At 36.5% G+C, this 27,162-nt stretch overlaps 1 protein-coding gene across 2 annotated transcripts in view; it reads left to right on the plus strand.

Moving 5' to 3' along the window:
- Positions 1 to 27,162, plus strand: part of NARS2 (asparaginyl-tRNA synthetase 2, mitochondrial) — a 105,378-nt gene that overhangs the window by 31,203 nt on the left and 47,013 nt on the right. The window contains exon 6 of one of the 2 annotated variants that reach the window (XM_058545515.1): positions 17,188 to 17,282. The exons of the other annotated variant lie outside the window; for it this stretch is intronic. Coding sequence (XP_058401498.1) covers positions 17,188 to 17,282 — 95 coding nt within the window. The remainder of the gene's footprint in view (positions 1 to 17,187; positions 17,283 to 27,162) is intronic. 2 annotated transcript variants of the gene reach the window in all.

Genomic DNA, 27,162 nt, shown 5'->3' on the forward strand with positions numbered 1-27,162 from the left:
GTGGGAGGAAATGTTTATTTAGTTGATACATACAAGTGGTTTAGGGACTTAACTCTGGACAGTAGATTTCCCTTCTCATGGAAGGGGCTAGAAAATGGGATGAGAGGATAGTTAATGGGCTGGGACCATATCATATCCATCTTTATAGCCCCACTCTGACAACTAATAAGCCAAAATTACTATTTTTTGAATGATAGTGAAGAAAGTGTTTGGTACATTTTCCCTGACCCCTTCACCTTTGGGAGCAAATTTGACTTTTGGAAATTTGCCTTGTTTCTCTCCTGAAAGAAACCAATGAGGCAGCGTTGTTTATTCACCTTTTGTTTTGCCCCAGCCTCACCCCTCTGATGCTACAGACCCCAGTCCCCTTTTCTTGGTTCTTTCCTTGTTCTTTCTCTATTTCTCAGACTGCCCAGCAGGAAAGCAGACTGTTTGTAAACAGTCTGAGCTAACAACTTCCTTTCTTGCTGATCAGATGGTTGCCAAAATGAAACCTTTCTCAGGGCTGAGAGTGGGTGTTCTAGTTAGTGGGTGTTCTGGAATGTAAATGGATCCTTATTTTAAGAAAGATTATTTTTATACTGGAAGATCAGTGTACACCAAGATACACATATTTGTAGCAGTTGGAAAGTATGGAAACATAAACTGGACTTATTGGAAATTATTAGCTCAGTGAAAGGCCTACTTATATGGCTTATTAAAAATAGGAGAATCTCAAACATAACCAGCAAAGTAGAACGCAGTTTATTCAGTCTGCTTCCCTTGGCTTGAGTTTTTATATATGAGATGCAGTCTGATGGCATGGCACGGCAATTCCTATGGCATACAGCAACCCCCTTTGAGACACAGCTTGATGGGGAACATAAAACTACCAAACCACAAATCTTTGGGGTCTGTATGACAGATTTAGTTCCTGTGTTTTGTTTTATAGGACCAGAATTCCACACTTAGGAGAAACTAATGACTTTTTTTAAAACAGCTTTTTGGGGGCTGGCCCGGAGGCGTAGTGGTTAAGTTCGCACGCTCTGCTTCGGTGGCCCAGGGTTCACAGGTTTGGATCCTGAGTGCGGACCTACGCACTGCTTATCAAGCCATGCTGTGACAGGTGTTCCACATATAAAGTGGAGGAAGATGGGTATGGATGTTAGCCCAGGGATGTTTGATGTTAGTCAGCAAAAAGAGGAGGATTGGGGGGCCAGCCCAGTGGCGCAAGCGGTTAAGTCTGCGTGCTCCGCTGCGGCGGCCCGGGCTTCGCTGGGGCGGTCCGGGCTTCGCTGGTTCGGATCCCGGGTGCACTGACGCACTGCTTGGCAAGCCATGCTGTGGGGGCATCCCATATAAAGTGGAGGAAGATGGGCACGGATATTAGCCCAGGGCCAGTCTTCCTCAGCAAAAATAGAGAAGGATTGGCAGATGTTAGCACAGGGCTGATCTCCTCACAAAAAAAAAAAATGGAGGATTGGCAACCTCAGAAGTTAGCTCAGGGCTAATCTTCCTCACCAAACAAAAAAGAAAAGTTGTACTAAGGTCTCATCTAACTCAAAGGTTCTTTGATTCTTTATTATCTGTATCACAAAAGGCATAGCCTCTCTATAAACCCTTAACTGGAGTAAAGAAAGAAAATAGGATATTCACTGGTTATGTGGAGCTTACAAATGGTGATTACTGTCCCTTTCTTTCATGTTCTTTAAAGGAAATTGCAGATTAGGGTAAACAGGGCAATGGCATGCTGTTTTGATTTTAGACCTTTTAGGTTTCTGTGTCATGCTTCATCTTGATACATTCTGTTCTTAACTTTTCCTCTCTGGGATTATGAGTAAATAGAATGGGGGAAAATGTGGGAGTGAGGGGACAAAGTAGAAGATGGAAAAAGAGTAAAAGGAGATAAAATAGGATGTGGGTGCTTTGGTAACTATGGAGGTCAAATAAATTTTCCATCGTTGATTATATTGCTTTCCACTATTCAGTTAACTGCTGCTTGCCCTCTCCTTACTGCATATTTTACATGGAGGCAGAGTCAGACTTGTGTGGGTTTTGCTATTTCATTCTCTTGAGATTTTGAAACTACTCAGCTATATTTGTTCTGCTATGAGAACAGATAACTAGAGGGCAATTCAGAATGCTTATTTAATATTTTCTTGGAAATCTTCAAAGAAAGAGGGAGGATTTTAGACCCCTGATATGATATGAAACTCAATGGGATACACATATTTTAAAATTTGGGGGTAGTTCTTAGATTCTTTTTTCTTGGCTCTGTGTTTTCTGTCTCCCAATGGCAGAATAACCTAGCAAAAATTTTCTGTTGTACAGGATAGAGAAAGTCTGGGTTAAATTGTGTTGTTCTAATAAACTTTATGTGATGAGGGAAAGGTTAATTGAATCATAGAATATTCGAGTGGGAAAGACTTTAAAATCATCCGTTGTTGTGGGCCGGCCCGGTGGTGCAAGCGGTTAAGTGTGCGCGCTCCGCCGCGGCGGCCCGGGATTCTCTGGTTCGGATCCCGGGCGCGCACCGATGCACTGCTTGGCAAGCCATACTGTGGCAGCGTCCCATATAAAGTGGAGGAAGATGGGCGCGGATGTTAGCCCAGGGCCAGTCTTCCTCAGCAAAAAGAGGAGGATTGGCAGATGTTAGCACAGGGCTGATCTCCTCACACACACACACAAACAAAAAAATCATCCATTGTGATTTTCAAATGTTTTTGTCCATAAGTCTTTTTCAAACCGAATATTAAACAGAGAACCAATATATAAACTAGATAAAAGTAATGACTGTGTTTATCAAGCAGCTCAAATCTGCACTGTTTGGTTGATAATTTTATGCCAATCACCTGTATGAATGTCTCTCCGAACATTAGAAAGTTGGGAGACTGCAGGGAAAATCTTAGTTATGTAGGACTTTGTACATATTGCCAGACAGCCTTGACTCTTGCCCGCTAAATGCCCCTACAGATTTCCACAGTATTTGCTAGGGAACGTTATCATCACCGTTGAGAAGCACTAATCTATGACCTCTCCCCCAGTAATCTTACACAGTTCCAAGGCTTTGTGTACTATTTACATACAGATGACTACAAACTTGTCTCCAGCCCCAGCCTCTCTTTCTGATCTCCAGATTTGTAGAAGCAACTGCCTACTTGACATTTTTTCTTGTGATGTCTAATAAACATCCAAACATAGTATGTCTTAAGTATAACTCTTGATTTCTTCCCTCCAAAGCCTCTTCCTCTTCCAGTCTTGCTCATCTCAGTAAGTTGCTGCTACCCACTCAGTTGCTTAAGTAAATACCTAGAAGTAAAACTTAACTCATGCTTCCTCTGCCCATCTTCCCCAACCTCACATCTAATTTACCAGTAAATTTTCTTGACTTATGTCAGTGTAAATCCTCAGTCTCCTAATTTCTATTTCCAGTGTCACCTGTCTTAATTCAAGCCACGGTCTTTTCCTGCTTTGCAATTAGTCTCCTCACTTACACTCTTGTCCCCTTATTGTCTATTCTCCACTCAGACACTTGCATAATCATAATACACATCATGCCACAACCCTGCTTAAAGCATTTCAGTGGTTACATTGTGTTCTTAAAATAAAATCCAGACTCCTTACCGTGATCTGTAAAGGCACTGCAATGATCTCACTCCTGTCTGCCTCTCCAACTGAATCTTTTAATACTTTCTCTAATGCTCGATCTTCTCAAGCTGCAGTAACCTACATTCTATTCCTTGAATATGTGAAGCCCCCTCCTCACTTCCTGATCTCTCCACTTGCTGTTCCTTGTGCCCAGAATCTTCTTCCCAGTTGAGAGTATTGCAAATGCATTCTTGTCCTTCAGTTCCCTGCTGACATGTTGCTGCTTCAGAGCGTTGCCCTCCCCACGCCCCCATCCCTGACTCATTAATCCCAACTTGTAATTATCTTGTTTCTTTATTAGTTTACATGTTCATTTTCTTTCTTCCCCATGAGACAATGTAAGCTCTCAAAGAGGGCTGTCTTATTCATTGCTCTGTCTCCACGGTGTAGCACAGTGCCTGGATGAATGAATGACATGTATGTACAGGTTATTGTGGAAGTCCATAGGAGGGTCGTCTTTCCTAGCCTAGGCACAGTGTGGGCATTAAAAGTGACTGTAGCAAGGCTTCAGGGATAAGTGATTTATGAGCTGAATCTTGAAGGACAGGTAAGAAGTGGCTGTGTGAATAGAATACAGGACTTCTGAGTAGAGGGAGCGATGTACTGATACAAAGACGCAGAAGTTAGCGAGAACATTTTGCAGGTAAACATGACTAGAGTCCACAACGTGAGTATGAATTAGAGCAAGAAAGCTTTAGAAAGGTAAATACCAGAAAATGAAGTTTCTTTTATGCTGGTTTGAGGGAGGCTATGGGAGACCATCAAAGATTTTTGTACTGTTTTCAGAATAATCAAAATTTCAATTTTATAAAGATTATGCTGGCAGGAGGCTTGAAGTTTGATTGGAGGTTTTCAATATTGGAGACTGTTTCCCTATAGTTTCTTGTTTATTATGGCTTTGTTTTAGGCCTTGATTGTGTTAAGTAACTCACTTTGTTTCCTGCTGGGGAAGACAGATTGGTTTGGTACAGCCATTCCCTAGATCCCTTTACACTGAAAAGTTACAGAGCACCCTGAAGAGCTTTTGTTCATGTGAGTTATATTCTGTTGATATTTGCCATATTAGAAGTCAAAGCTGAGAAAATTTTAAAATATTTATTACTTCATTTAAAATTAACTATAATAAACTCATATTTTAGCATAAATATTCTATGAAAATAAATATATTTTCTTAAAAAAATTAGTGTTTTATATATTTGCATATCTCATTAATGTCTAACTAATATAAGACATTTGTATTCTCTTATTTGTGCCTGCGTTCAATCTGTTGCAATATGTTGTTTTGGTTGAAGTGTATTAAGAAAATCTAGCCTCATATAGATACATAGTTGGAAAAAGGAGGAGTATTCTAATAACCTTTTCAGATTATTGTGGCTCTTCTTCTTTGATACTATACCACAACTCAATAAATGGTAGTTTCTTAAAGATTAGTTAGATGTAGAATCTATACTCATATACTCATAGTGTACTGATCTCTATACTCATATCATAATGTACTGGTCTCTCCACTGGCTGTTGCTTGTGCCTGGAATACTCTTCCCAGTTCATACTATAACAAATATATTTTCATCCTTTCGTACTCTTACATTGAGATCCTTTGGTCTAGCTTACAATTCGAGTGGCTCTTTTACCCCTGCTTAATTTTGTAGCATCATACATTTGTTATTTTTGGAAAATATTGATTCTCTTAGTTATGCAGATCTTTTAAATGTCAACATATTTACATTCATTAATCTCACTCTTAATCTCATCAAGAGATAGCTCTAGATATTGGGAAGCTATCAAGCTCACAGTGGCAGATTCACATTTTCCAAAATCTCAGTTTTTGCTTGAAAGCTCAAATTTTATCATTGGTAAAAAAATGCTGCCAGTTGTTTTCCTTTCAGCGATAGGCTCCCTTCATTTGTTTTTGAGAAAATGTCAGCCAAATATCCAAGACTGAATAACCATGTCAGTCACTCTTGCAAATAAAATTGGTGTTCCATGAATAAAGCAGCTCGTTCGACTCTCAGCTCAATCACACAAGTGCTTTTGCTCGAGACAACAGTTATCCTTCACTATGCAGCACAAGTGCTTTACATGTACTCCCTGTTTTGTCATACCAAATATTAAAAAGACGTACTGAGTCAAGATTTAGTAAAATTAATAATTGAAACAGCTTCGTCAAAGATTCTTAAGTGAAACTGGCTTTTTTTTTTTTCTTTCTGAGCACATGGTGGTGAAGAATACAGTGACTACTAGTACAGTTGGGTGCCACTGCCATAATTTGAACTGATAGGAGATGCCAGCAGTTTTACCCACTATTGTTGCACCATCAGTGCAAATACCAACACGATGGCAAAGACAGATAACTTATTACTATTGTTATCACAATAGTTTTGACATCATGAACCTCCTGAAAGGATCTTGGGAAACCTCGGGTAACCACAAACCACACATTGAGAATTACTGTTTTGGTGTAACGCAGTGTGGAATCTTATGCACTGCTGGTGACAAAAGACATTGGTGTGACCACTTTAGAAAACAGTTTGGCATAATCTACTAATGTCAGAGATATGCATACCCAATGACTCAACAATGCTACTCCATACAAATGCGTATCACTTGACATTTACAAAAATGTACACAGCAACATTATTCATATTAGCTTCAAGATGGAAACAATTCAAACATCTATCAACAGCAGAATAGATAAATTCTAATAAAATTATACAATGGAATGCCTTACAACAATAAAAATGAATGAACTACAGCAACACACAACAAAATGGGTAAGTCTCACAACTATAATTTTGAGGTAATGAAGTCAAACATACTATATGATTGCCTTTATATTAAATCAGAAACAGAGAAGTAATATGAAGTTTTTTTTTCCCCAGCTTTATTGAGGTACAATTGACAAATAAAACTGTAAGATATTCAAAGTATACAATGTGATGATTTAATATACTTACACATTGTGAAAGGATTTCCCCCATCAGGAGTTAGTTAACACATCCACCACCTCACATATTTACCTTTTTGGTGGGGAGAACATGTAAGTTCTACTCTCTTAGCAAATTTCAGTTATACAATACAGTCTATAGTCACTATCAACTATAGTCCCCCTGTTATACATTAGATCCTCAGACCTTATTCATTTTATAACTGAAAGTTTGTACTCTTTTACTAACCTCTCCCTATTTCCCCCACCACCCAGTCCTTGGCAACCACTTTTCTACTCTGTTTCTATGTGTTCGACTTTTTTTTTTTTTAGGTTTCACATATAAGTGATAGCATGAGATGTCTTTCTCTGTCTGGCTTATTTCACTTAGCATGAAGCCTTCCAGGTTCATCCATGTTGTTGCAAATGACAGGATTTCCTTCTTTTTTAAAACTGAATAATATTTCATTGTGTGTATATGTATATATTGTTGTTGTTAGTGCCATCGAGTCGATTCTGACTCCTAGCAACCCTGTGTACAGCAGAATGGATGGTGCTGGGTCTTTTTGCATCATCCTTTCACCTTCCGGTGGCTATATAAGACAGCGCTCCGCTGTTGTTCACAGGGTTTTCATGGCCAATTTTTTGAAAGTAGGTGGCCACATCCTTCTTCCTAGTCTGTCTTAGTCTGGAAGCTCCACTGAAACCTGTCCACCATCAGTGACCCTGCTGGTATTTGAAATACCCATGGCATAGCTTTCAACATCACAGCAGCATGCAGCTGCCGCAGTATGACAACTGACAGATGGGTGGTGTGGTTCCCTGACTGGGAAATAAACCGGAGCCTCAGTGGTGAGAGCGCCACATCTTAACCGCTAGACCGCCAGGGCTGGCATATATATGCATATCTCTCTCTCTCGCTCACATTTTCTTTGTCCATTTATCTGTGGACGCACACTTACGTTATTTCCATACGTTAGCTATTGTGAATAATGCTGTTATGAACTGGGAATACAGATATCTCTTCAAGATAATGATTTCATTTCCTTTGGATGTAGACCCAGAAGTGGGAGTATTGAATCATATGGTAATTCTATTTTTAATTTCTTGAGAAACCTCCGTACTGTTTTCCATAATGACTATACCAGTTTACATTCACACCAACAGTGTACGAGGCTTCCCTTTTCTCCACATCCTCACTGGCATTTGTTATCTCTTATCTTGTTGATAATAGACATCCTAACGGGTGTGAGGTGGTATCTCACTGTGGTTTTGATTTGCATTTCCCTGATGATTAGTGATATTGAGCACCTTTTCGTGTACCCATTGGCCATTTGTATGTCTTCTTTGGAAAAATTTAGGTCCTTTTCCCCTTTTCTAATTGGGTTATTGATTGATTAATTGCTATTGAGTTATATGAATTCCTTGTATATTTTGGATATACAAGGAATTGTATATCAGATATGTGGTTTGCAAATATTTTCTTCCATTTAATAGGTTGCCTTTTCATTTTGTTGATGGTTTCCTTTGCTATGCAGAAGCTTTTTAGTTTGATGTAGTCTCATTGGTTATTTTTGCTTTTAGTATCAAATGTAAAACATCATTGTCAAGAATGATGTCAGGGAGGTTACCCACTATGTTGAAGTTCTTCTAGTTTTATGGTTTCAGGTCTTTCATTCAAATCTTTAATCTATTTTGAGTTAATTTCCGTGTGTGGTGTAAGATAGGGGTCTAGTTTCATTCTTTCACATATGGCTGTCCACTTTTCCCAGCACCATTTATTGAAGAGACTGTTCTTTCTCCACTGTGTATTCTTGTCTCCTTTGTTATAAATTAATTGACCATATATGCTTTGGTTTATTTCTGGGCTCTCTATTCTGTTCCATTGGTGTATATGTCTGTTTTTATGCCAATACCATACTTTTTTGGTAGCTTTGTAATGTAGTTTGAAATCAGGAAGTGTGTGGCCTTCAGCTTTGTTCTTTCTCAAGATTGCTTTGGCTGTTTGGGTCTTTTGTGGTTCCCTACAAATGTTGGTATTGTTTTTTCTATTTCAGTGAAAAATGCCATTGGAATTTTGATAGGGATTTCATTGAATCTGTAGATTGCTTTAGGTAATATGGACATTTTAACAATATTAATTCTTTTGATCCATGAGCACAGAATATCTTTCAATTTATTTGTGTCGTCTTCAATTTCTTTCATCAATGTCTTATAGTTTTCAGTGTATAAATCTTTAACCTTGTTGGTTAAACTTATTCCTAGGTATTTTATTCTTTTTTTTTTTAATTTATTTTTATTGATTTATTTTTTTGTGAGGAAGATCAGCCCTGAGCTAACATCTGATGCCAATCCTCCTCTTTTTTCTGAGGAAGACTGGCCCTGGGCTAACATCTGTGCCCATCTTCCTCTACTTTATGTGGGACGCTGCCACAACATGGCTGGACAAGCAGTGCGTCCGTGCATGCCCGGGATCCGAAGCGCTGAACGCTGGGCTGCCAGCAGCAGAGCGTGTGCACTTAACCGCTTGAGCCACCGGGCCAGCCCTGGTATTTTATTCTTTTTGATGCGACTGTAAATGGGATTATTTTCTTTGTTTCATTTCTGATAGTTCATTATTGGTGTATAGAAATGCAGTGGACTTTGGAATGTTGATTTTGTATTCTTCAACTTTACTGAATTTGTTTATTAGTTCTAATGGTTTTTTGGTGTCGTCTTTAAGGTTTTCCAAATATAATATCATGTCATCTGCAAATAGTGACAATTTTACTTCTTCCTTTCTGATTGGATGCCTTTTATTTCTGTTATGCCTTTTATTGCTCTGGCTCAGACTTCCAGTACTATGTTGAAGAAAAGTGGTGCGAGTGGGCATCCTTGTCTTGTTCCTGATCTTAGAGGAAAGGTTTTCAGCATTTCACCATTGAGTATGACGTTAGCTGTAGGGCTTGTCATATATAGTTCTTATTATGTTGAGGTATGTTCCCTCTTTACTCACTGCATTGAGAGTTTTTATCATGAAGGGGTGTTGAATTTTGTCAGATGCTTTTTCTACATCTCTTTTGAGATAATCTTATGATTTTTATCCTTCATTTTGTTAATGTATTGTATCACATTGATTTGTGGATGTTGAACCATCTTTGCATCCCTGGAATAACTCCCACATGATCATGGTGTATGATCCTTTTAAGGTATTGTTAAATTTGGTTTGCTGAATTTTGTTAAGGATTTTTACGTCTATGTTCATCAGCAATATTGGCCTGTAATTTTCTTTTCTTGTAGTGTCCTTGTCTGGCTTTGGTATTATCAGGGTAATGTCACCCTCATAAAATGAGTTTGAAGATGTTCCCTTCTTTTATATTTTGGAAGAATTTGAGAATGATTTGTATTTGTTCTTCCTTAAATATTTTGTAGAATTCACTAGCAAAGCCGTCTGGTCCTAGACTTTTCTTTGTTGGCAGGTTTTTAAATTACTGATTCAATCTCCTTACTAGTAATTGATTTGTTCAGATTGTCTGTTTCTTCATGATTCAATCTTGATAGGTTGTATGTGTCTAGGAATTTACCCATTTCTTCTAGGTTGTCCTATTTTTCAGCATATAGTTGTTCATAGTAGTCTCTTATGATCCTTTGTATTTATGTGGTATCAGTTATAATGTCTCCTCTTTAATTTATAATTTTTATTTGTTGAGTCTTCTCTCTTTTTTTCTTGGTAAGTCTAGCTAGTGCTTTGTCTGTTTTGTTTATCTCTTAGCTTCACTAATCTTTTGTATTGTCTTTTTAGTTTCTGTTTCATTTATTTCCACTCTGATCCTTGTTATTTCTTTCCTTCTGCTAGCTTTGGCTTAGTTTGTTCTTCTTAGAAAAGTAATATAACATTTTGATGGTCAGGTTAACAGTTATCTTTGGGGAGGAAAGAGGAATTATTAGGGGGAGGGACACTAGAGTCTTCTCAGATGTTGTTACTGTTCTGTCTTGTAATCTGGGTAGTAGTCACGTACGCATTTATTTTGTGATAAATCATTGAGCTGTATATTTTCTGTGCCTTTCTGCATGTGTGTTGTATGTCTCAATAGAGAAGTTAGAGAAAAAAATAACGTTAGCAGATTTTTAGTGGCATTTCAGGACTTTTAGTAGAAATATACTATTCATGTTTCCTAAGTAAATTATTAATAAATTTTAAAATGCCTTAAACCTTGCTACCCCTGCATCAAAAACTGCCTTTTCTAGAGTTTTAACATGTTTAGAAATTGAATTTTTTGTTTGTATCAAGTGGGATTATATTCCTTATTCCTAGTATAGTATGCTTTAAAGTTCCTAATAAGGAATGTATTTAGATAATATGGTGATAATTAAGTCAGTGCTGTTCCTCAATGTTTATTTAATTATTGGTTTTATCATCTAATTCTGAAACTTCTGGGCACTTTCACAACCTATAAAAAAATAAAAACAAACAAAGACCCCCCCCCCCAATTCCTATTTCTGAGTCTCATCTTTGCAATAAAGAAGCCAGAGTAAACACCAGTGGTACCCTATGTGAATACAACCACCTCCGCAGCTTCCTGGTGCTGTGTGTATTCTATCTAAGGAGTTCTTTTTCTCTGTCTCTGGTTTATATTTGCTGAGACTGATAGAAATGAGACCCTTTCTCTTGGCAAATGAAGGGTATAACATATTGATCATAGAGATCCATATGTTGACTGTCTTTTTTTAAACAGACTTTACTTTTTAGAGCAGTTTTAGGTTGACAGCAAAACTAAGCAAAGATAAAATATTTCCCATATACCCACTTGCCCCACACATGCATAGCCTCCCCCATTATCGACATCCCCCACCAGAGTGATACATCTTTTACAGTTGATGACTCTACATTTACACATCATTATCACCTAAAGTCCATAGTTTACATTAGGGTTCACTCTTTGAATTGTACATTGTTTAGAAAAACATAGGATGACATATATCCACCATTATAGTAGCATACATAGTAGTTTCACTGCTCTAAAAATCCTCCATATTCTACCTATTTATCCCTCTCTCCTCGCTATCCCCTGGTAACCTCTCATCTTTTTACAATCTCCATAGTTTTGCCTTTTCCAGAATGTCATATAGTTGGAATGATACAGTATGTAGCCTTTTCAGAATGGCTTCTTTTACTTAGTAATATGCATTAGTTTCCTCTATATCTTTTTATGGCTTGATAGCTCATTTCTTTTTAGCACTGAATAATATTCCATTGTCTGGATGTACCACAGTTCATTTATCCATTCACCTACTGAAGGACATCTTGGTTGCTTCCATGTTTTGGCAGTTATGAATAAAGCTGCTATAAACATCTGTGTGCAGGTTTTTATGTGGGCATAAGTTTTCAGCTCCTTTAGGTAAATACCAAGGAGTGCAAGTGCTGGATCGTTATGGCAAGAGCATGTTTAGTTTTGTAAGAATCCGCCAAACTCTCTTCCAGAGTGGCTGTGCCGTTTTGCATTCCCACCAGCGATGAATGAGAGCTCCTGTTGCTCCACATCCTCACCAGCATTTGGTGTTGTCAGTCTTCTGGATTTTGGCCGTTCTAATAGGTGTGCAGTGGTATTGACTGGCTTTTCAGTGTGCTATCCAGGGTACTGCTTTTGAGTCATTTTCTATGGATCACATGGTTCATACATCCCCACTCTCACCCGTTAAAATGATAGCATTTAGTTTTTTCAGGAATCTATGAGCCAGTTTTTCTTGGAATGTTGGTACACCTAAAGGAGTAAGAAACCTGGGGAAAATTCTGTAAGTTCCTTCAGGTTGTTAACAGACTAATTGATGAATGAGTGAATAAATTAGGACTTTGTCGATGTAACCTGCTCCAGACATATTCACAAGTTCCCAGAACTCTTAAGAGCAAAGCTTCGTATTAAATAACTTTTGTTTCACAGTGTTAACCTTTGAAATTAAAAAATACTGGAGTTCCTCAGGGGCCTCGTCTCTTATTCAGTACTGTATCACTGCATTTAGCCTAGTACCTAGCACATAGTAGTCACTCTGTAAATATTTGTTCAATTGAAAAATAAATTGAAGTAGTTCCTGGAAGTATGGGAGATATCTATATTTGAGATGAGACACAAATTTATTTCTCACTGGAGAGTCCTTGGAAAAGTCTCCATTCATGTTAATGCTAAGGAATACAGTGATCACAAATGCTTGAATAACCAGTAATAAAATATACTATAAAGCTGCTAAATTAAAATAGTGTGGTATTGGTGCACAAACAAACCAGTGTAGCTGGTTTTTTATATTTAGCTACTTACTTTTTTTAAAGAGCTACTTAAAACCAGTTGATACTATACTGGCATTACCTAAGGGTTCTTCTTTCCCTATGAATTAGTTTTCTATCACTTTGTAACAAATTACCACAAATAACACCCCTTTATTAGCTCACAGTTCTATAGGTCAGTAGTCCGGGGTGGTATGGCTGGGTTCTCTACTCAAGGTCTCACAAGGCTGAAACCAACATGTCAGCCAGTTGCATTCTCATGGAGCTTGAGGTTCCCTTCCAAACTCATTCCTGCTATCAGCGCAGAATTCAGTTCTTTGTGGTTGTAAGACTAAAGTTCCCATTTTGTTGCTGGCTGCTGGCCAGGTTGCTCTCAGCTCCTAAAGACTGCTCTAATCACCTTTCCCTGTGTCCTTCTCCCATCTTCAAGCCAGCAACAGCATGTTGAATCCTTCTCATGCTGCAAATCTCTGACTTCCTGTTCTGCAACAAGCCGTAGAGAACTTTCTGCTTTTAAAGGGCTCACGTGATTAGGTCAGGAACACCCAGAAAATCTCCGAATCTTGAGGCCATCTGATTTGGAACTTTAATTAAATTTGCAAAATCCCTTCACATCAGTACCTGGCTTAATAGTGTGATTGAATAAACCCGGGGCTGAGAATCTTGGTGTGTGTCTTAGAAATCTGCCTACCACATCCTGAATCTACACCTATGCTGTATATTATACTCCTTTCTAATTTTTGTCAACCTGGTATAGCTAATGAATTCTTCTTAAAATGACTCATTTTAATTTGCATTTCTCTAATTCATGGTGGATTTGAGTGTTTCTTCATATATCTTAGCCATTTGAATTTTCCTTTCTGTAAAGCTACTTTTCATATCCCTTGCCCGGTTGAGGCGAAGCTTATTTCCTCTTTTTTGTTTCCTGGCAGGAGGTCCTTGTATATTCTCTCGATGAATCACTTGTCAATTTTAGATGTTGAAAATATTTTATTCTTAAACTGTCGTTCTTCTGCTAACTTTGCCTGTATCTTCCTTTATTAAATAGAAATCCTTAATTTTAATGTAGTTGAATTTTTCAGTTTCTCATTTGCAAGTTGGGGATCTTGTTAAATAAATCCTTACCCACTGGCAAAGTCACAAAGTTAGATGCTTAATGCATATATATATATATTTTTTTTAATTTGTGTGTGTGTGTGTGTTGAGAGGAAGATTGGCTCTGAGCTAACATCTCTACCTATCTTCCTCTTATTTTGTGTGTGGGACACCCCCACAGCATGGCTTGAGCTGTGTGTTGGTCCGCGCCTGGGATTCAAACCTGCTAACCCCAGGCCACTGAAGTGGAGCGTGAGACCTTAACCACTACGCCACCGGGCCAGCCCCAATTCATAAATTTTTTTCTTTCTTCATTACTAACAGCAGTATTTAAGATTTCGAATCTTAAATTTGCAATCCTATGTTAGTAGTTTTTGACCCTGTCATATCTGATAATTACTTGTCTGTATATGCTTTTTTAAAAATTGAGGTGAAATTCATATAACATAAAATTAACCATTTTAAAGGGTACATTTCAGTAGCATTTAGTACATTTTCAGTTTTGCACAACTATCACCTCTGTCAAGTTCCAAAACCTTTTTATTATCCCAAAAGAAAACCCCATACCTGTTAAGTAGTCACTTCCCATTTCCCCTTCCCCCTAGACCGTGGCTCTCACCAATCAGTAGATATTTCATATAAATGGGATCATACAATATGTGGCCTTTTATGTCTTTTTTTTTTTTTCACTTAGCATAATGTTTTCATGGTTTATCCGTGTTTTACCATATATAAGTACTTCATTCCATCTTATGGCTGAATATTCTGTTGTGTGTATATATTACATTTTGTTTATCCGTTTATCTGTTGATGGACATTTGAGTTGTTTCCACCTTTGGCTGTTGTGAATAGTGCTGTTATAAACATTAATGTACAAGCATTTATTTGAGTACCTGGTTTTAATTCTTTTAAGTCTTTACCTAGGCGTAGAGTTGGTAGATTGTATAGTAATTCTTGTTTATCTTTTAAAGGAACCATCAAACTGTTTTTCCCAAGTAACTGCATCATTTCTAGTTTCATTCCACTATGGTCAAAGAAGATAATTTGTATGATTTCAGTCTTTTTAAATTTATTGAGACTTGTTTTATGTCCTAGCATGTGGTCTGTCCTAGACAGTGTTCCATGTGCACCTGAGAAGAATGTGCAGTCAGCTCTTGTTGGGTGGACTTGGCCATTTTTAAGTTTCCTCTTTCTTGATTCAGCATTCATTTGGTTGCTATAAACCTTTGACTATTTTCTAGACTTCCCACAGTTGATTCTGACAGTTTTTACTCATTATTTTCAGCTTTTCTGTGGAGGGACAGGCCTTCACAGCTACCTGTCCCACCATTTCTGCTGACGTCACTCTCAGCAATTACTTTTTAAAACAAATATTTTGTAATGTCTGTTTAATATCCAGAAATAAAATTTATAGGTAATATAACTTAATACACAGAGAAATTTTTAAAAATCAATGTCATGCATTAATTGTAATATAAAGGAGAAATAAAAGGAAGTAATTTATGAAAAAGTAGTATGAATTTCAGTATGTTATGCTTTCATATGACATTAGACAAAGCGTAAAGAAGTAGGGATATGTTTATACCTATTTAACTAAGTTGGATTTAAGAGATGTAAGAAGATCAGGTTCCATTTTGTACAAAGGCTAATAAATGAAAGACTAAAGTCTAGTCATAAAGACTAGACTTATTTATATGTACAGAGAATGAGAGAAAACACTTTAAGAGAAGTCAGGATAAAACACCAATACAAATTATAGACTAAAGAAGTGACAGAAAGGGAAAAGTGTAATATTATTGTAAATGTGCTGGGCCTTATTTGAAAAGTAATTATGTAGTAAATAGTGAAGAAATATCAGAGAACATATCTTTTATTTTGAAATTCTGACAGATCAGATCAATTATTTTAGTCTTGAGTAAAGTACTTGGAAACAGTATCCTTTCAGTGATAATGGGATTCAAAGATGGATTTTAAAAAAGCGATGATAGGACATTTGGACCAGTATCAAAGTAAGTTTAAAAAATAATAGGCAATTACAAAATAAATGAATGATTTCAATTGGTAAGTTTTACAGTAGATTTCTCATTCATATACATACACCAATACATAATATGCAATATTTTTAGAACAACCAATGGAATTAAATAAGATGCCTTCATTTCATTTGTTTCTGTAATTCAGTATTTGGTACTGTTAAAAAAAGGAGTGTTGGGGCCGGCCCGGTGGCGCAGGCGGTTAAGTGCGCGCGCTCCGCTGCGGCGGCCCGGGGTTCGCTGGTTCGGATCCCAGGCGCGCACCGACGCACTGCTTGGCAAGCCATGCTGTGGCGGCGTCCCATATGGAGTGGAGGAGGATGGGCACAGATGTTGGCCCAGGGCCGTCTTCCTCAGCAAAAAAAGAGGAGGATTGGCGGATGTTAGCACAGGGCTGATCTCCTCACAAAAAAAAAAAACAAAGGAGTGTTACATCTTCTATTGCATATTTAAAATTGGCTGTGTTGCTTTTACAGTAACTGTACCATCACACTAAAACATTTTCAAATAAATGCACAATTTGAAATATAAGAGTAAATTAGCTTCCTTCCAAAAAAAGAGTATAATAACCGTAACTGTTCTAGCCAGAAGCTTTCTTAATTATGCTATTTAAATTGTGTTTGGCCTCCAAATAATTTTTTTTGCTTACTTGTTATGAATGTTGACTGGCTTGTTTCCTGCCCTTTTCAAATAGTGTAAGCACCCTATCTATAGTGTAAGTTTAAAAAAATCTTTAAATCTAATTGTTCATAACGATAGAGTCCTGTTCTTACCTCCGAGTTGTGGTGAAAATTAAATGAAATAATATGTTTAAAAGTTTATAAAAATCTGTATTAAAAGTATTATTATTAATAATAATAACATGACAACACATGTTCTAAAGTCTATTTTCTTGAGAAAATTAAATCTCAATTATGGGTCAAAATTTTAAGAGATTATGTAATTCTCGACATTTAAAATTTTTAATTCATAAAATCTTTTTTATGGAAAAGTGTATTTTGTGACAAAAGTACTTTGTCCATTGGTTGTCTTATGTTTTGAAAACATGGAACAAAATTCCTTGACCTTAGCACTTGCCAAGCAGGCATTTTCTCTTTTAGGTGTGTACTGAGAACTGCCTTTATTTTTGTGAGATGACCTGTCCTCACATATGTTTAATTGCATTATGGTTTTTAGTTGTGGTGCATATGTGACTGTGAAAAGCAGAGCAAAACATGTAATAGCTTTTTGTGGCTTGTGGTTTTCATTTGCAGCCTTCAAGCAAAAAAAGGTTACCTGAGGAGAATTTCTTCAGTGTTCCTGCTTTCTTAACTGTCTCGGGACAACTTCACCTAGAAGTGATGTCAGGGTACAGAATTTTCTTTTCTCTTCTGCTTTAATGGACTACTGATTATGAGCTGGGTGAGATGACATTATGCTTCCTTTCCCAATGCTAAAACCTGAAAATTGAAATTCATGTTTATGATTAGTCCACTTGAATTCACCAAAAGTATGTTAAGATTGACAATTTGACAATATCCAATTTTCTTACTAAAAAAAAAATCACATTAATTTAGACTTTTGTTTTTAATGAAAAATGTAACACTGGAAATAGGAAGTTGTGATTTTTTTCTTTTTACTAATCTTTTTTTGCTTGATATGTAATCAAGATTTAAGTATAATTAATCATGTTTATGAAAGTAAAAGTAGTTATAGTTTATACCTGAACCAGGTATTAGCCTATAACATTGAAAAGAGAGAGGTACCTGGAACAGATGGAAGAAAAATTTTTTTAATAATTGGTTTAACTTAAAAAAATTAACCCACAGCGCCATCATGAGAGGTGTGTGACAAATTGGAGAGTCTTAGAAGTCAGATTGCATTAACTTGAGCCCCTCTCAGACCTCTGAAAAGTCACCTTTCTCCTTTTGGCCCAGCTTTCCTTTTCTTTAACACAGACGATTGGGCAGGAAGATCTCTAAAGTCCTGTCTAAATCTTATATTCTATGATTCTGTGGGTAATTTCTTAATGCTAACTCAACAAGTACTGAGTTTTCTTTATGTATCTTTGTTTTCTCATACCGAGATTGAGACTTAAAAATCTCTTCAGGAAATGGCTGCAGTGAAAACAAGGGAATCTCTATGTGTTTCCCATTGTTTTTAACATGCACAGGTGGGAAAACTCAAGAGAAATATAATAGAATAGTGTTCGTTTATTTTTTTAGGTACTTTACTGGCAGGATGGAATGTCAATGGTGAAATAAAGATGGTCTTGAAAATAACATATGCTTTACTTAGATTCTTTTCTCATTTATCTTTGAGACAGAAAGATGTTATTTGATAATTCCAATAACCAAATCATTGACAGTATTATCAAAATAACTGTGCAGAAAAACTATCATCATAATAGCCCCGTGAGATTGTAGGATTTGCAGAGCTATATGGGGGAAAGGCCATGTCAGGCATTTCATGGAAAGTTCCTTATGCCTGTCAAAGTATAACTTTAAAAAATTAAAAACATGACTCATACAAATATTAAGTGAACATGTATCAAATATTTTATTCAACTCATTAATTACTGAGGGAACAAGTAAAATAGTAAGGCTAATTCAAGGAGTATATGAGGAGCTGTGTATTCATACGCAATTCAATAAAGGAATTATAGAATAAGATTGCTAGGTTACAAACTGGTTAATGTCCTACAGACCAATAAACCCTAACCTTTGAAATTTTCTCTTCGACCTGACAGAAATGATTTGCAGCTCTACTGAAGAAAAGTCTTCAAGTTAACATGTAACTTGACTTAATCTGGGATATTTAATTCAATAGTAAATGGAATAATACTGCAAAGTACATTCCCCTAAGTAATTAAATAACCTTTGAAGGTTTCTGTGTCTCCGTATCACATTGAAAGGACATGCTGTCTACATTTTGGTCTTACATCCATGTTTTGGATAACATTTCTTAACACTCTTTCAATATTCGTTTCTTTTATCTCTAAAGTTAGAGGCAAGATATCTTCCCCTCAGAAGTGTCATAACACGTGAAAGGTGTGAACTTACCAAACGTTTGTTTCTCTATCACGATGCCACTGGTGGATTACATATGTTCCCTCTTTCCCAGTAAAGTGCAGTGAACCACAGAACACAGTGCACAGTGAAACTTGACAGAAGATTAAATTGGTAAAATATGAGGTTTTGTATTTTTTAATGTTATGAAGTATTTCTAATGTTAGTCAAGTGTTCCTAGTTTAACCGCATAGTTCTAGGACTATTAATATACAGTACATCATGTTTCAGATTAATGCATGATTTAATCTCCAGTAAGAAATTGTTATTCTTCTTTCCCTCTGCTTTGTTTTTCTTTAATTTTATTTAACAGACTTTTAAAATGGAGTAAATGGTAGTTAAATTTAGAAGATTAACATTTTCCAAAAAGATATCTATGTTGGTTTAGTGGAATTATGGCTCCATTTTAAAGTTTAATTTTGTTGTTGTTGTTTTTAAATAATAGAAAAGTTGCAAAGATAGTGCCAACTTTTTGTATACCTCTCACCCAGTTTCCCCCATTGTTAACATCTCACATTACCATGGTACATTTGTCAAAACTAAGAACCCAATGTTAGTACATTACTATTAACTAAATTCCAGGCTTTATTTGGATTTCACCAGTTTTCCACCAATGCCTTCTTTCTTTTCTCAGGATCCAGTTCAGGGTACCACATTATATTTATTTGTCATGTTTCCCCAGTCTCTTCTCATCTATGACAGTTTCTCAGTCTTTCCTTGTTTTTCATAACTTGTAGACTGTATCCCAGTCTGGATTTGTCTGATGTTTTCGTCATGATTAGACTGGAGTTACATGGGTTTTGGAAAGAGTACCACAGAGGCGAAGTGCTCTTCTCATCATATCGTTATCAGGGAGCATGTGATATCCATATGGTGGTATTAACCTTCATTAGTGGATAAGGTAGTCTTTGCCAAGTTTCTCCACTGAAAATGTACTATTTCTTCTATCTCTACTCTGTTCTTTGGAAGTGAGTCACTAAGTCTAGCCCATCCCCACTGGAGGGGTCGGAAGTGGCAGATGGAATTAGGCACCACTTGCTGGAGGGGGAGGTATTCAGAAATCTTCTTTATGGAAGATTTTTTGTCTCTTCACCCCTTATTTATTTATTTATGTAATCATTTATATCAAGATGGACTCGTATATTTATTTTATAGTTTGTGTTATACTTCAGTTCTATGTTATTTATTTTGTTGCTCAAACTGTGTTAGTTTTAGCTGTTGGAAACTCTTTCAGATTGACTCTTAGCTATTGGAAACTCGTTTAGATTGACTCTTGTATCCCTTTGACATGCCCCTATCCTTTTGCTTTTTGAGTACTTCCTTATTCCCCAGTATTGTGAGATACCCCTGATTTATGTATTTGTTTGTTTGGTTATTTAATTTATTTATTTTTACGATTGATGAACCTACACTGACACATTATTGTCACTCAACGTTTGTAGTTTACATTAGGGTTCACTCTTCATGGTGTACCTTCTGTAGGTTTGGACAAATGTATAATGACACGTATCCACCATTATAGTATGACACGAAATAGTTTCACTGCTCTAAAAACTAGTTCCTCTGTGCTCCTCCTCTTCATCCCTCCGTCCTGCCTAATGCCTGGCAACCACTGATCTTTTTACTGTCTCCAAAGTTTTACCTTTTCCAGAATGTCATATAGTTGAAATCATACAGTATGTAGCCTTTTCAGACTGGCGTCTTTCACTTAATAATATGCATTTAAGGTTCCTCCATATCTTTTCATGGCTTGATAGCTCATTTCATTTTAGCACTGAATAATATTCCATTATATGGATGTAACACAGTTTATTTATCCATTCACCTACTGAAGAACATCTTGGTTGCTTCCAAGTTTTGGCAGTTATCCCAGGCTTATTTTGTATTTTCCCTACCCTAGCCCTAGAATCAGCCATTTCTCCAAGAAGCCCTGCTTCCTTTTACTGGAAAATGGTATTTAGAGACCAAGATTTAGTCACTGGGTATCTTGCTGCTGCTGGGGGATTGTTGCTTCTAAGCCTTCTCAGTGGACAGAGCTATAAACATGTTTTTTAAATAAGAGAAAGCTAAGTGTTTTCATTACATTCTGCCTATAAATATAATTTATAAGTGGGATGTTCATTCTGAGAAAATTAGTAATGTTCTTAATTACAAAACCTGTAGTTAAGAAACGTCATGTAATAAAATTTTCTATTTCTTGTCAGTTAATGCCAGAATTGGAGGAAGGCTCAGCCTAAAGTATTTAAAAGAGTTCTTAACTATTACTGTTTTTCTTTTTCTGTTGGTTTTGTTTTGTTTTTTCTTTTGGTGTTTTGTTACAGGTGTTTTTGTCTTATTATGAATTTTTCTTAATAAGCTATGAAGTCAAGCATATTTCAGGATAAAACTGATGCTTTCCTCTTGAACATTGCTATCGAAAGTATATATTGATACTGCCTCTCTAGAGGAGAACTTTTTCACTCAGAATTTCATTTCTAGGAATTTTTCTTAAGGAAATGATCTGACTACTCTGTAAAGATGTGTAAGCAAAAATGTTGAAAGCAACTCTGGTTATACTAGTGAAAAATAACTAACAACCTAAATGTCCATTTAAGAAGATTGATTTACCCTCAGTATTCCAAGAAAATAGTCATCACCATTTACCATCTGGGGGTAATGGACCTTATTTTTTTTTTTAATAATTTTATTTATTTATTTTTCCCCCAAAGCCCCAGTAGATAGTTGTATGTCATAGCTGCACATCCTTCTAGTTGCTGTATGTGGGACGCGGCCTCAGCATGGCCAGAGAAGCAGTGTGTCGGCGCACGCCTGGAATCCGAACCCGGGCCACCAGCAGCGGAGCACGCGCACTTAACCACTAAGCCACGGGGCCGGCCCCCTGGACCTTATTTTTAATAAATATTTTTAAGCCATCTTATGAATAAATTGCAGAAGTAAAAATAAAGGGATAGTGAAAATCAACTTTATTAGAATTTTAATAAGAATTTAAAACATAGCAAACCCGTATTTTTAAAAACTGCTTTATTGAGAGATAGTTTACTTACCATAAAATTCATCAGTTTAAAGTGTACAATTCAGTGGGTTTTAGTTTATTTTCACAGTTGTTCAAACATCACCATAATCTAATTGAAGAATATTTTTATCACCCAAAAAGAAACTTTTTCCCATTAACAGTCACTCCCCTTCCTCCCTCCCACCCTAGGCAACCACTGATCAATCTACTTTATGTCTTTATGGATTTGCCCATTCTGGATATTTCATATAAATGGAATCACACAATATATCGTATTTTGTGACTGGCTTAGTTCACTTTGCATAGTATTTTTCGTGTCCGTCCATGTTATAGCCTGTATCAATACTTTATTCCTTCTTATTGCCAAATAACTTTCCATTATATGTATAGCACATGTGTTTATCCATTCAGCAGGTGGTGGACATTTGGGTTGTTTCTACCTTTTGGCTGTTATGAGTAAGGTTACTTTGAATGTTACAGTACAAGTATTTGTGTGAACATGTTTTCATTTCTTTTGGGTAGGTACCTAGGAGTGGAATTGATGGGTCACGTGGTAAGTTTAACTGTGTGATGAACTGCTAGGCTGTTTTCCACAGTGGCTGCACCATTTTCAATCCCACTGACAATGTATAAAGATTCCAGTTTCTCCACGTCCTTGCCAACGCCTATTGTATGTCTTTTTCATTGTGCCATTTTAGTGAACGTAAAGTAGCATCTGATGGATTTGATTTGCATTTCCCTAGTGACTAATGATGTTGAGCATCTTTTCATGTGCCTATTGGCCATTTGGATATCTTCTTTGGAGCAATGTCTGTTTAAATCCTTGGTTCATTTTTTTAGTTAAGTTGTCTTTTTATTATTTAGCTTTAAGAGTTCTTTGTATATTCTGGATACAAGTCCCTTATCAGATATATGATTTGCAACTATTTTTCCCATTCTGTGGATTGTCTTTTTATTTTCTTGATGAGGGTGGCAAACCCAAATTTTTATTCACACTTTTCTATTTTTTGAAAGTACCCCAGATAGACACAACCCTTTGAATGTAGCTGTTTGTCAACTGCCATGCATGGAATACATCTGTACTTTAAATACAGATTCCAGATTTCAAATACATCTTTATTTTTTTTTCAAATACATCCTTAATAGGTTCTAGCTTATTATTACTTCTGCTTCTTGCATTCACATCATCAAAAAGTAATACTTTTGAGAACTTTGACAGCTCAAAATTTTGTTGAAGAGTAGGTGGCCATCTTTTCTACTCCATAATTGCAAAAAATTTTTATTTTTAGATTCATAAACACCAATTAGAATGATCAAATCAATGAACTTTTTCATTTCCACATGATATTTTTCCTTCCAAACACCTTTGTATACACACTTGCCTTCAGCATTTGGCTACTTATAAACCATATGAAGTAAATTTTTATGCACAAATAGACGATGAAAGAATATTATCACAAATCCTTATAGCAGGATGGTATGGTCCAAGTTCTTGCTGCAAATTGTTGCATAATGAAGTCCTCACTGTGGAATGACTAATTGAATGAAAATACCGTTATTTCCTTTTTGCCTTTAGAAATGTATTATTCACTTATCAGTTCTTGAGTTTGAGAAAATTCGTTTAGGATATTGGTATCTAGTCTGAAATCTCACTTATACAACCAATTTTACCATCATCATTAGAGACTAGATTTTTACTCTCTGTCTCTTTGCATTCATTTCCTGGTTTGTCTGATATTTCTGAAGCATCTTTCTCATTTCTCTTCTCTTTGTCATTTTGAATGAAAAATAAAAGATCTCAATTCTGGATTAGGGTAGGTCCTAAGTCCGGTGACTAGGATCTTTATTAAAGAAAGGAGAGGGAGATTTGGATACGAAAATACAGAGGAGGTACACACGGAGGGAAGAAGGCCATGGGAAGATGGAGGCAGAGATTGGAGTGATGCCGAGCAATGCTAAAGAGTTGCTAGGAGCCACCAGACGCTAGCAAGAGGCAAGGAAAGATTCTTCCCTAGAACTTTCAGAAGGAGCATGGCTCTGCCAACATCTCAGTTTTAGACGTCTAGCCTCCACAGCTGTGAGAGAATAAATTTCTGTTGTTTTAAGCCACCCAATTTGTGGTAATTTATTATGGCTGCCTTAGGAAACTAATACAACCTCTAAAAAAGTATAAAAATCATGAAATACTAATTTTTAAAAATAGTTACGGGGCCAGCCCAGTGGCATAGTGGTTAAGTTCGCACACTCCGCTTTGGCGGCCCTGGGTTCGCAGGTTCAGATCCTGGGCATGGACCTCTGCACCGCTCATCAAGCCATGCTGTGGCAGGTGTCCCACATATAAAGTAGAGGAAGATGGGCATGGATGTTAGCCCAGGGCCAGTCTTCCTCAGCAAAAAGAAGAGGATTGGCAATGTTAGCTCAGAGCTAATCTTCCTCACCAAAAAAAAAAAAAGAAATAGTTAAAACTGCTCAACAAAGAAACTCAAAAAATTAAAACTGGGCATAATGGACCCTGGCAGTTAACTGAGGGTTAAATTAATTATGATTTGTCCATGATTACTGTACAGCCATTAAAATTGATGCTAAAGCTTTACAATGTGTTGTTAAAAGGAAAAAAAAAGTGGTTATGAAACAGGAAGTAGAATGTGATTCCAGTTTTTACAGTGTGTACCTATGTATGCATAGGAAAAATATACACCAGTATTCAATGTGTAAGCAATGGCTGTCTCTACTAATTTTTATTTTCTTCCTTAAACTTGTCTTTTTTTCATATTTGAAAAATTAGTGTTTATTACTTTTATAATGAGAAAAAATTAGCTATTTCCATTTTGAGGGGGAAAAATCAGTTTGGGCTTTGAGTTGATTTCATTCCAGTTGATTAATTGGCTGCTCTGTGGTTGGTATGAGCAATCCTAAACTCATTCCCTTGGGTTATCTCATCAGTTCAGATGCTGAGCTCAGAAACCATGAAATATTCATACTCAGGATGCACTCATCTTGTTAAGTGGCTGTGGTGAGAATGTCAATATGTGAACCTGAGTTAAACTAAGGTACCCTTTATAGCTGGGTGTGAAACTGTCTTCCCATCTCATATGATTTTTCTCATTCTTTATCCACTGGATACTTAGATGCTGATCTGAACTTTGTTAATTTATACTCATTTGATTTTCAAGATCTTTTTGATTATGGCTGTTTTATTCATGCCATGCATTTTCATGCACCTCTGTTTCTATTGCTCCTCCTTGTAGCTTTAGACTGCCTTTTCCACATCTGCTCATTCCTCAAGGCTCAAATGAAGTACGACTTCCTCCTTGATTCCTTCCCTGTTTTTCCCTCAATAGAAATTATTTTTCTCTTTTTCTGTTTTCCTATAGTACTCACCTGTTTCATGTCCTAAAGAAAAAAATATTCCTCTTATTTTTAACGTTTAGCCAGTTTGTAGTTCTTTTCAAATATGTCTATCTCATAGATTATAAATATTCTCAATATTCATATCTACTAAAAATAGTAGGTAATTCAGTATTATTAAATTGAATTTGTAAAGCACAAATTCTCTTTCTTATAAAATTTTCCTTTACTGTTTCTACTGTCAAGTTGAGCCCACAACAGGAGTTAAGTATATATTAATCATTCCTTTTACTCTATTTCATGGAAATGATATCACCATGAAACTTTTGAGATCTTTCATTACTTTATTGTTTCCTGAATGTATGTGAATGATGGTGGTTCTTTATGCTATTCTCTTGATGGTGGGACCTTAAAACAGAGATTTCTTCTTTTAGTGTATTATTTATGTTAAAAATTAACCCTATTTAGATAGAAATATGAATTAACAAACTATTGGTATAAATGACTGAGAAACTTCATTCATTATCACCTTACCAATTTCATTACTTGTATCATATTGCCAGGGCATGAGCATTTCAGGCAAATTGAGCAGCAAGTACAGAGGCTTCTTTAATAGGTATACTTAGCTTGCTTGGGTAAAGTACAGAGAATGTGAATATTTGGATTAACCAGGGATTAGGTATTGCCAAGTGGGTTTGATGGAAGTAGAGAGGTACAGAATTTTATAGTGATAGATCAAGGAATCTATGTTTTGGTAAGGAAAGAAGTGAGGAAATAGGGGTAGAGGGTGATGAGGGAGAAAGTGGTGAACTTAAAGAATTGGAGGTATTAATGAAGAATTGTTGCTGTGGAAGTACTAGAGTAAAAACCTGGACGAATGCAAGGTGATGGTCAAAGAATGGTGTTGTGAAATTCCTGTCTCTAACTTGGAATCTCTGCTCAGCTCCCCACCTGTAAATTAAAGTGCCAATTGTCTTCCTCAGTTGGCTGTTGTATAACCATCCCAACATGTTCAAAACTAAATTCATCATCTTATTCCCTAATTTTGTTTTCTTCTGAATTCCCTATCTCAGGAAATGGCACTACCATCCTTCCAGTTTGTCAAAGCAGCTGTATGGATATCATTCCAAATTCTTGTTTTTCCACACCCTTTGCAGCCTTTCAGTCATTTGCTTCCACTTCCCTTTGCTTCAGCTATCCTAAACTGCTTATAATATTCTGATCGCATCGTCCTGTTTCACATATTTCTGTTCCTTTGCATATATTGTTTTTCTACCTAGAATGTCCTTTCCCCATGCCTTTATCTAGCTGACTCCTGTCTATAAGTCTAAACTCAGCTTAAAAATGATCTCACCCAGAATCCCCACCCCCACCATCACCACTGTGTCTTTCTTGTTCAAATGCCCTTCTTCTATATGCCCATGTTGCTTTATTCTTCTCTATTTTGTAACACTGGAATCATTGATTTTTTTTTCTTTATAGCTTAGACTCTGAGCTTTTGAATTTAGGGACTGTGTTTTGTTTAATTTTGTAACTCTGTTACTTAATACAGAGTAAAAAAGACTTAAATATCTGTTGGAAAAAGGTTTCTGTCAATTCTGTTTATTAAAAAATATTGATGGGGCTGGCCCAGTGGTGTGGTGGTTAAGTTCATGTGCTCTGCTTCAGTGGCCCTGGGTTCACAAGTTCAGATCCCGGGTATGGACGTGCACACTGCTCATCAAGCCATGCTGTGGCTGCGTCCCACATATAAAATAGAGGAAGATCGGCACAGGTGTTAGCTCAGGGCCAATCTTCCTCACCAAAAAAAATATATATAG

The sequence above is a fragment of the Diceros bicornis genome, chromosome 7, assembly GCF_020826845.1.
Source record: "Diceros bicornis minor isolate mBicDic1 chromosome 7, mDicBic1.mat.cur, whole genome shotgun sequence".
In the NCBI taxonomy this organism is placed as follows: Eukaryota; Metazoa; Chordata; class Mammalia; order Perissodactyla; family Rhinocerotidae; genus Diceros; species Diceros bicornis.